We start from the raw sequence: 10,412 nt of genomic DNA, 5'->3' as shown, positions 1-10,412 counted from the left end.
ACAACAAAATGCCACACCAATAGTGAATACATAAAAACAAACAACTCCTTGGGCCTCAAGGGGAGGCTGATGCACAGGCCACGGCTGCCAGCGTGCAGCTGGGCTTCCCAGGGCAAACAGCAACACACGGTGCATCCATCAGAAGCTGAAAGAGCCCTCAGGGAAGAGAGGCCAACTCAAGGGGCTGAGCACGGGACACCCTTCTTCCTGCCGGGCTGCTTCCCCTCCTCTGGTTTCTTTCTGTCAGTCCTCAGAGAGCAAGGAGATGCTCACAGCCTGTCACCAGCACTTACGGGTTGGCTGAAAGGCCACAGGTTGGGAAGACCAACAAGGAAACGGGGGAAAACCTGCACTGCACCATGTCAAGGGAGAGACGTGAAGCCGACCGCTTCATCGCCCTGCGATTGCCAGCCCGAGCGAGGGACGTTCTGACCAGCTACTGAAAGAGGCAGCACCAGGTTTAGAAAGTTCGCTTCAATTTTATTGCGTACAAGAAGATTTGGCTTCTATTTATTGCCCCGCCCACACCCCAAAATGAAACCCCAGTGCCCAGGATTGCCGCTTAGCAATCAGTCACTCAGCCTCCAGTCAGACCCAAGGAGAAGCCAAACCCCGGGGCTACGTCACCTCCTCCCTCTCCAGTCCCAGCCAGCCCTATTTCAACCTAACCCTACACCAGGCCTGGACCTCAAGAGACACACCCTGAAGGAACGCAGCGTCTCCAGCTCTTGCCATACACCAAGTCCTGCCTATGTGAAGCCCTCATTGCTTCTAACGCAGCACAAGTCCTTCCTGTCCAGTTCACTTCCATCATCTCCACCGTCCATGACAGGGAAAGCACGGCTGTGCCAGTAAACTGGGCTGTTGAGTCAGCAGCTCTTGGTGCCACCTCCGAGGAAGCGTTGCAGGTGGTTCTGCTGTCCTTTGTAGCTTCTTGCTCAAGCCCTCATCGTTGCTTTCTGCTTTCCTTCTCGGCTTTCTTCCTCAGCTGAGTAGCGCTTGCCTTGCCTCGGCAAGCTTGCTGCAAGAGGGAAAAAAGAGGCACTATTTCACTCACGCACGCTGCCAGCACAGTCTGACTTAGAGAGCTGCTCGCAAGATATCCCTGGGCTACGAACCCAAGAACAAGGAAGGACACAAAAGTCACATCTGCATTGTCTGTTACCGCATGCCAAGGAAGAGTCCTCACACTCGAGCACTGCCCCACTTGCAGCTGAGGGGAGGAGGAGCTGGAAAGGACAGGTGGACAGAAAAGAAGGGAAAAGCTGAAGAGGCGAGAATCAACTTCTCCCCGAGGCAGATCACACCTTTGTGGCCACTCTTTTAGGAATGCTCACCATTCCTAATCCTAGCGTTAGCAAGATGAAAATTCACCACCTACCTTTTCACGCTCCTCGCGTACGCACTGAGGGCCGTGCCGTGGCTGTGCTGCACAACACCAGCGACTGAAAGAAAGCACGCAGAGAGCGGATCTGTTGCAGACAGTGCCAGGAGCTGTGCTTGAACAACGCTTACGGTAAGGCACGCCTACCTTGCAATGGCCACACTTTGGGAGCTCTGGGACACAGCCACGTGTTGCTCTCCTGAGTCCCAGCTCCATTTCTCAGCCCACTCACGCTCTGCTCCTCCATGTTCTGCAAAGGAAAAGTCCCAAGAGGGAAATTCAGTTCATCGCAGATGTCATCAAACTGTCAGGGCAGTCGCACTCATTGCTCGGGGTGAGCAACCAGCTGCATGCTTACCCAAGGAGCAGCGGTTACTTTTACTTGAGTGTAACAGCCAATGCCTGACTGCAAGTACGAACACTAACCTATGCCTAACTCTAAAATAACAACAGAAACCTATACCTAACTCTAAAATAACAACAAAAACCTATACCTAACTCTAAAATAACAACAAAAACCTATACCTAACCCTAAAGAACAAACAGGAACCTATGCCTAACTCTAAAAAACGAACAGGAACCTATCCCTAACACTAAAACTAAACTGAACACTAACACTAACACTAACTTAACACTACCATCAACAAAAAAGAACATAACAAACACCTAACCTAACAGGGGGAAGATGGAACTGGGGGCCCACAGAACCAGAGGAGCAACAAGGTGGAGGAGCAGAAGATGTTAAATAATGCCACCCAGCTAATGCTGGGGGCAGGGGCCGCGCAGCAGGAAAGGAGCCGAGTGCCTGGACCAGCGATGGTGAAGCTGTGACCATGCCAACGCGGGGCCTGGCACGGTGGTGTGGTGCCAGGCCAGCTATGCCGCGGGCGGATCCACGTCCATGGGCTCCTCTGGAGGGGGATCCACCTCCATCGGTTCCTCCGGAGGGGGATCCACCTCCATCGGTTCCTCCGGAGGGGGATCCACCTCCATCGGTTCCTCCGGAGGGGGATCCACCTCCATAGGCTCCACATGGGTGGTGGTCACAGGGCTGGTCCAGGCATGATGGATAATGGCTCTCTTACCCCTCCTCTGCCTGATGGTCATGGCGGGCCCCCTCCTCCTTCTGACTCCTAGGGCCCCCAGCTCCATCCTCCCACCAGAAACTTCAACCCTCGCCCTCTTTGCAGCAGGCATGGCTGTTAACTGCCACAACTGTCAGAGGCATGCGGCAACGGTGACCATGGTGACATGGAGAGGGTTCTAAAATGGCGGCCGCACTGCTGGCACTGGAGTTCCACATAGGATGAGGAGGGGGCTGGAGGGCAGGGCATGGTACGGGAGCTACAAGGTGCTCCCTGTGCCCAGCGGGCAGCCCTTCTCTCTGGCCAGCAAGAGGGCACAGACGAGCCGGCCCCAAGTAAAGGGCCCTCGGCCTCCTTCACCCTCCTTCACCCTCCCCCTTCTTCCACAAGGGAATCTTTTTGGGCTGCCATACTGTTGTGGTTTTGTATTTTTTTCTATTGGTATTTCACATCATAACATCATCTGGAGATCATAGATTGATCAGTCAATCATATTGATCTAGATAAGTCCGTGACACAGACGCAGCACGCAGCAGCTCCTGATGGGGCTCCTGAGCTGAGCACCAACAACGGCAGGCTCCAAAGGGGACCTGACTACGCCTGCCTCCTGGGACACACAAGCTCTGCTTTCCATAGTCGCACCCAGCGCCTCTCCTTGTGCGGCACCTCGGCGGATTCAACCCTTACCTACAATTAAGACCTCTGACTGAATTGGAATTCCAGTCACTCTGATTACACCCCACATCCCTGCTGCAGGCCCTCCCACATGCCCACGTGCTGCACCCAGCCACACCGGCTGCCACAGCCCCGCAGCCAGGCGGGGGTTGGTGCTTCATGATCCTTGAGGTCCCTTCCAACCCGGGTCATTCTGTGATTCTGTGATCGGGTTGAAGGGGCTGGCACTGCCCTGAAGGTGAGCGAGAGAAGTTGGCAAAGGAAGGGTGAGTGGCGGGATCCGAGGAGGGCGTTTTGTGTTTGTGTGCGTGTCTGTTGTTTGCCTGATGTGTTTGTGTGCGTTGTTGTTTCAGGTGTCTGAGTGAGGACTCCCTGTGGGAACTGGCAGCAAGCAAAGGAATGGATCGACGGGCCTGGCCGCCGTGTTGGACTGCGGCTGTGGAGCCAACGAAGGTGTGTCCAGTGTCCTTCCTTACATCATTGACTATGTATGAGGTGTACCTATATCTGTGTAACCATTTTACAAGTCAGGGTGCAGGTTTTTGGTGGGGTCCTGACAGTTCCTCAGCTAGAACCCTCTTACCCCTTTGAGACAGGCCGCTTCCGTCTGTAGCTGTCATGCCAGGAGCCAAATAAATTGCCCCATGGTGAAAAACACCAAGACTCCTATGTCTGCACCGACTCTTTAACCATTTGTTTAAGAGGTGGGTTTTTAGGTCCAACTCAGTATCCCTCCCTGCCACTGAAAGTACAGATGCAATAACCACCCGCACACCTGTTCCTTCGATTACCCGCCCCAGTCCCCTGAAATCATCTTTGATAGCCTTCAGGCTTTTTTTACTAACTTCTTCACTGCCAGCCTGAACTATCAGCAGGGGATAGTAGACAGAAGGGCAGATCAGACTGGGAAGTCTCCCAGCAATGTCCCTGACCCGTGCCCAGGGGAGGGAGCACACCTCCCTGCGGGTAGGGTCGGGCCAGCATATAGGGCCTTCCATTCCTCGCCAGTAGGGTTGTGCGCCCATGATGGCAGTAATGAACAAACTGCTGCATCACAAAGATCTTGGCCTGATTAGAAATCTTTGAGTAATGCTGTTACAGCAGACAGAATGTGCTAAGCGCAAGTAGTCTCCTGCACTTCACATCCTTGCTACTTTGTTCTGGGTGTTGTCACTGAGCAGCGTCTAACACAAATTCTGCCCCGGTCAGCTGGCTGCCTGAGCTTGAGCCCTGATGGCAACACTGTGTGCTTACCCAGGAGCAGCGGTTACTTTTACTTGAGTGTAGCAGCCAATGCCTGACTGTAAGTACGAACACTAACCTATGCCTAACTCTAAAATAACAACAGAAACCTATACCTAACCCTAAAGAACAAACAGGAACCTATGCCTAACTCTAAAGAACAAACAGGAACCTATCCCTAACGCTAAAACTAAACTGAACACTAACACTAACCTAACACAACCATCAAAACAAAGAACAGAGCAAACACCTAACTACAACAGGGGGAAGAAGGAACTGGGGGCCCACAGAACCGGAGGAGCAACGAGGTGGAGGAGAAGAAGATGTTAAATAATGCCACCCAGCTCATGCTGGGGGCAGGGGCCACGCAGCAGGAAAGGAGCCGAGTGCCTGGACCAGCGATGGTGAAGCTGTGACCATGCCAACGGTCATGACCATGACCACGGTGGTGTGGTGCCAGGCCAGCTATGCCGCGGGCGGATCCACGTCCATGGGCTCCTCTGGAGGGGGATCCACCTCCATCGGTTCCTCCGGAGGGGGATCCACCTCCATCGGCTCCACATGGGTGGTGGTCACAGGGCTGGTCCAGGCATGATGGAAACGGGCTCCTTTCCCCCTCCTCCATTTGATGGTTATGGCGGGCACCCTCCTCCTCTTCGGTTCTGGGGCCCCCAGCTCCTTCTCCCACTTAAATCCTCACTACATTCCTCTCGCCCTCGCTTCGTGCTGGACATGGCTGCTACCTGCCCAGCACTCTCAGAGGTGAGTGAGTCGGGTGGAGCCGCAGCAACCAAGGTGACAGCTGTGACATGGGGAAGATTCCAAAATGGCACCTGTGCTGCTGGGAGTGGTGTTCCGCATAGGATGAGGAGGGGGCTGGAGGGCAGGGCACGGCACGGGAGCTACAAGGCACTCCCTGTGTCCAGCGGGCAGCCCTTCTCTCCGGCCAGCAAGAGGGCACAGAGAGCTGGCCCCGAGAAAAGGGCCCTCGGCCTCCTTCACCCTCCCCCTCCTTTCATAAGGGAATCCCCACTTTGGGCTGGGCACCCACATGGAATCATTGAAACTACAACCTACTACTTTGCTTCTACAGCAAGACTATTGTACTGAAATACTACTGTACTTAAAAGCACCTGCAATCACACTACACTCGTTTTTAATATTAAACTCTCAAACTTTCATAGCAAATAATAACATCCGCTCACAAAGAAAATGTGGAGAGGCCACAAAAGAGAAATACCACTCATGAAAACATTTGTATTTAGACATTCAAACTAACAACGTACTTTGTCTTTACCTAACCGTACCATTCTGTGCTAGAAATACGATGTTTTGCTGTAGAGTATAACTTGGAGAACCCAAAAGCAGCTAAAACCTGCTCCACTCAGTAATTTGACCATCCGCTGATATTTGGTTCTTTGCTCCCTTGCTTTCTAGTTGCTCACTCTTTAGACACACGCAAATCACATTGTCAAGGACTACAAAAACACTGTTAGCCAAAAAATTTATGCTGGCAGAATCTTAACGTTAGAAACGTGTAAATTGGTTGCAAAGAAGAAAGTGAAGACCAACACAGTAACCAAATACTAACTGATACATAAGGCTTCTCTCACACATCCTGAAAACAGAACCGCCAGCCTTAATGAACTTTGCTCTTCAGACACTGACTGAAATGCAAGTATTACCTTGTCATGGTTTAATAATTTTGTAATTTTGCTATCAGTATTCCACATCATAACATCATATAAAGCATGAATAGTTTTACTGAATCTGCAACTTACAGAAGAAGACTACATCTCCCAGAGAACAACACGAGGTCACGGGACCTGGACACTATATTAACTCTGTCTCAGGCTAGACTGACGTCTTTCGAGTTCTGGCGTTCAGGGGAGTGTGTGGGAGCCTTCACCGTTTCGCCTAGATTTACAGTAGGCCTCTCGGTTTCGGGACTCATTCTCTCTCCTATTTTGCTTGATTCGTTAGCTCAATTTTCAATTATATTGTATTATACTGTGTTATCCTGTATTTCGATATAGTAATTTAGTAAATAAGTGTGCCTCCTTAGATTGTTGCTGCTGTTTTCTTTTCCTAATTAACTTTTTTTCCTTTCGGCCTAGGGCCCCTGCTGGGCCCACAGTCCCTGTCACGGACGCAGGTGGATTTTTAGTTTAAACCGTGACATACCTGTAGCAGCCTGGATCTGGCAATAGTCAAAGAATCCTTTACGTCCAGCTCCTTAGCATCAAAAGACCACAGATACTGCTGGGGCAGAATTTCATTGAAGCCTTCAAAAGAAGCTTGTGTCTGTTCCTCAGTGCCTCGGGAAAGTCTCCATTCTGCTACCAGCCTGGAAAAGACACAGAAGGATCATTTAAAACAGGCTACGCTAACCCAAGTTCATCTTTGTTAGTTTGTTTTGAAATGAACCGTAAGCTGTGTTAAGAAAAATGATGGAAAGTGCTGGGGATAGAGCACTGTGTAACTGTATTCTAATTGTATTCCCAACCTTCACCCTGCGCAAACAATTTTAAGTTAAAACCCTATGTTTCCAACCACTCAACTGCAGAAAGCATTTTAGGCTCCAGCAGAAGGCAGCATCTACTCACTGATGATATTAATGAGAGCACAGGAGTCCCTTGCTGTTCGGAGGAAGAAAAAAATGCAGAGCTGTGTTCATCTAATATGTTCCATATTTGTTTCTGTCAATCACGAAACTTTGCTCTGTGGTAGAAACTCCACTCTCCATTAAGAAAAGGGAGAAAAGCAGGCAGGAGACCCAAAGAACCTGAACCCAGGGAGAAGCAGATATTATGCTGAATTCAAGCCTAACCTGTCAGGAGAACTGGAATCGAAAGGAGAGAACGCAACACAGGACACAGAGTGTGACAAAAGAACATTGCTTAAGCTGCAATCTGAGCTCTGCCCGGCTTCCTCAAAACCAGAAGAGAACGGTCTTCTGCAGGTACTCCCTCCTCTCCATCCCAGTGAGTATTTGGCACAACTGCCAATGCCAATACGTTCCTTCTGCAAATGTCACCGTTTCTGTGAAACCTTTCCAGATGACTCGTGACTAAAGCAATTTCTACTCCCTCATTCCTCAAAACCTTCCCACACAAAAGCCTTCACAGATCAGATGGTAAGAAAGAGGGAATTCTACGGCCACAGCAATAAAGCGCGCAGAAAGCCCATCTGTTGCAGACAGAGGAGTGAGCCGTGCTTAACCAACACTGCTTCAGCGCACGCTTACAGTAAGGCACACCTACCTTGCGCTGGCCACGCACGAAGCTCGTGACGCAGCTCCAGGCGGCTCTCCTGGGGCCCAGCTTCATTTCACGGCCACTCACGCTCTGCTGCTGGACATTCTGCAACGGAAAAGCCACCGGATGCAAATCCCATCCCTCGCAGATGGCATCAGACCTCCGCTCTCATGGCAGTCACCACCGCCCTGCCCTGGGCAGCGCTTCCACTGCCCTTGCTCCTGCCACAAGACACCAACGTCTGCTTCTGACGCGGCTCCACCATGGGATCCTGTATGCAATAGAGAAACACACGGAGGCTGCCAGCCACTGCAACACGCGCGCTGTGAAACCCCTGGCACTGCTGAGTCCCAAGAGCAGAGGAGAGAAGCGTTTGCCTGCCATGGACGGGCTGCGGCGGGATTGAATCCTGCCTTCGAATCGGGACACCCCCAGGGAGAGCCTCCCTGGGGACCCAAAGACTGAAATGGAGGCAAGGTAACACTCTGCTATAGAAAGGGAAAGGGGAACTTCACAGAAACCGAGACAAAGGGTAACTGCAGATAGTTTACATTTAAAAGTGCAGGGATAGGGGGAATTACAGACACTTAGTCAAAATAAAACCAGAGAAGAGGGCAATAAAGATAAGAAGAAATTGTCCGGAGACCTCTGACAAGAAGAAGGATTAGATACCCCCGGGCAAGATGATGCTGACATGGGAGAACGATACCAGCAGATAACACCAAGAAGAAAACAGAAGAAGAATTTCACCCCAAAACAACGGCAAGGGTCGCGGGGAACGGGGTCCTAGGGAATGTAATGAATATGTAATCAAACTGAGGAGGAGACTATTGATTACGTATTAGCTTAACCTATATCTGTAACACACTTTTCTCCTTACGGTGTGCAAGTTTGGTGGAGCTCTCCCGCTTGCACCCGGCGCTGCGCAACGCTGGAATAAACATACCTGCTTTAGAACCCATCTTTGGGTTATAGAGTTTGATTCCGCAAGTCATCTTCCTGCCGCACAGCCCAGCACGGCCGGAGCCGCACCACACGATCCGGGCCGGGGCCGGCTCAGGCTCTGCCTCCAGGCTTTTGGGGCCGGCCGGGTGACTCCGCAGCACAGCGAGACCGTGGAGCCGCCCGGGAGCCGCCTCTGGGTGCCGGCAGCGCCGCGAGCTCCTCCCCCGACAGCCCCTCCGTGCCCCCGCCCCGAGGCCCGACCCCGTTCGCAGCACAGAGCCCGCTCCTCCCGGCCCCGCTCATGGCCGCCATGCCGCCATGGCCCGGAAGTGCTCTCCGCCGCCTGCAGGAAGCACTTCCTGTCACTGGCACTGGCACTGTCACGTGGCTCAGGCCGGGCTGGGGCCTGTTGGGGGGGGGCGGCTGCCGGAAAAGGACCCAAAATTCACGTCTCATTTCGTGTCTTTCCTCTCGCTTTCCTTCCTTTACCTTCCCCTTCCCTTCCTTCCTTCCTCGCCCTCGTCCCCTTCCCTTCACCACCTCCCTGTGTCCATTCCAGTGCCTGGCCACCCTTTCTGAGCAGTAATACCTCGTAGTGTCCAGCCTGAATCTCCCCTGTCGCAGCTTGAAGCCATTCCCTCTGGTCCTATCATTAATGACACGAGAGAAGAGGCCGAGCCCCAGCTCACTACAGCCTCCCTTCAGGAAGTTAGAGAGAGCAATGAGGTCTCCCCTGAGCCTCCTCTTCTCCAGGCTGAACAATCCCAGCTCCCTCAGCCGCTCCTCATACGGCCTGTGCTCCAGACCCCTCACCAGCTTTGTTGCCCTCCTCTGAACGCGTTCCAGGGCCTCGATGTCTTTCTTGCACTGAGGGGCCCAAAACTGAACACAGCACTCGAGCTGCGGCCTCATCAGTGCTGACAACAGGGGGACAATCACCTCTCTGCTCCTGCTGGCAACACTGTTTCCCATGCAGGCCAGGATGCCCTCGGCCTTCTTATTATACAGCAAAGGAATCCCCTGAAAAGGAAACCACAATATCTGGCAACATGAAACAAAGTTCTGATCCGTAAAAGACTGGCAGCAAGGCCTGAATCTCTTGTGTCATCTGCTCTTGATGTATCACATTAGCACTAGGTGGAATGCAGAAGCTTCCTGAGACGTGATAATCAAAACCTAGTCCAATGCCTTTAAAAAAGCCTTTAAGAGATTACTCCTCCTTGTCTGTTTAAAATAAACTTAGGTAATACAAAAGGTTGGAAAATTTTTGGACAACTCCCCAGGGCCGGGCTTTGGAAGGCCGTATTGACGAGAGTCAATCAAGCTCCGGCTGCAGGCGTATATGTGTGTGCCAGTTCTTTAACACAGTAGAAATCACAACTTGCTGCATGATCAAAATTCTACATGTGCTACTCCTGAACCCCAATGACTTCCAACGGTGTTAAATTACCCCTTGATCTCAAAGCAGAACAAAACAACAAAATGCCACACCAATAGTGAATACATAAAAACAAACAACTCCTTGGGCCTCAAGGGGAGGCTGATGCACAGGCCACGGCTGCCAGCGTGCAGCTGGGCTTCCCAGGGCAAACAGCAACACACGGTGCATCCATCAGAAGCTGAAAGAGCCCTCAGGGAAGAGAGGCCAACTCAAGGGGCTGAGCACGGGACACCCTTCTTCCTGCCGGGCTGCTTCCCCTCCTCTGGTTTCTTTCTGTCAGTCCTCAGAGAGCAAGGAGATGCTCACAGCCTGTCACCAGCACTTACGGGTTGGCTGAAAGGCCACAGGTTGGGAAGACCAACAAGGAAACGGGGGAAAACCTG

At 52.0% G+C, this 10,412-nt stretch overlaps 1 protein-coding gene across 2 annotated transcripts; it reads right to left on the bottom strand.

Annotated features, from left to right (window-relative positions):
- Window positions 1-459: 459 nt before the first annotated feature.
- On the bottom strand, window positions 460-9,846 carry LOC146757777 (uncharacterized). Of its 2 annotated transcripts, none has more exons than XM_085520096.1 (5): window positions 8,590-9,846; window positions 7,650-7,914; window positions 6,571-6,733; window positions 1,382-1,634; window positions 460-1,021 (listed from the first exon to the last, which is right to left on the bottom strand). In XM_085520096.1, the coding sequence occupies exon 1, from the start codon at window positions 9,558-9,560 to the stop codon at window positions 8,700-8,702; it is 861 nt and encodes a 286-aa protein (XP_085376222.1). In that variant the 5' UTR covers window positions 9,561-9,846; the 3' UTR covers window positions 460-1,021; window positions 1,382-1,634; window positions 6,571-6,733; window positions 7,650-7,914; window positions 8,590-8,699. The 2 variants fall into 2 exon arrangements, with proteins under 2 accessions (XP_085376222.1, XP_085376223.1); XM_085520097.1 differs by having other exon boundaries at window positions 7,650-7,748.
- Window positions 9,847-10,412: the final 566 nt, after the last annotated feature.

The sequence above is a fragment of the Coturnix japonica genome, chromosome 19 (assembly GCF_054131305.1).
Source record: "Coturnix japonica strain WE chromosome 19, WE-NBRP24, whole genome shotgun sequence".
NCBI classification, from domain to species: Eukaryota; Metazoa; Chordata; class Aves; order Galliformes; family Phasianidae; genus Coturnix; species Coturnix japonica.
Note: the sequence above shows the minus strand (reverse complement) of the source record. Positions and strands in the feature narration are given on the sequence as shown.

Bases quoted from the DNA above. Each gene is read 5' to 3' on its own strand.
- LOC146757777 (XM_085520096.1), bottom strand. From the start codon at position 9,560: ATGGGAAACAGTGTTGCCAGCAGGAGCAGAGAGGTGATTGTCCCCCTG.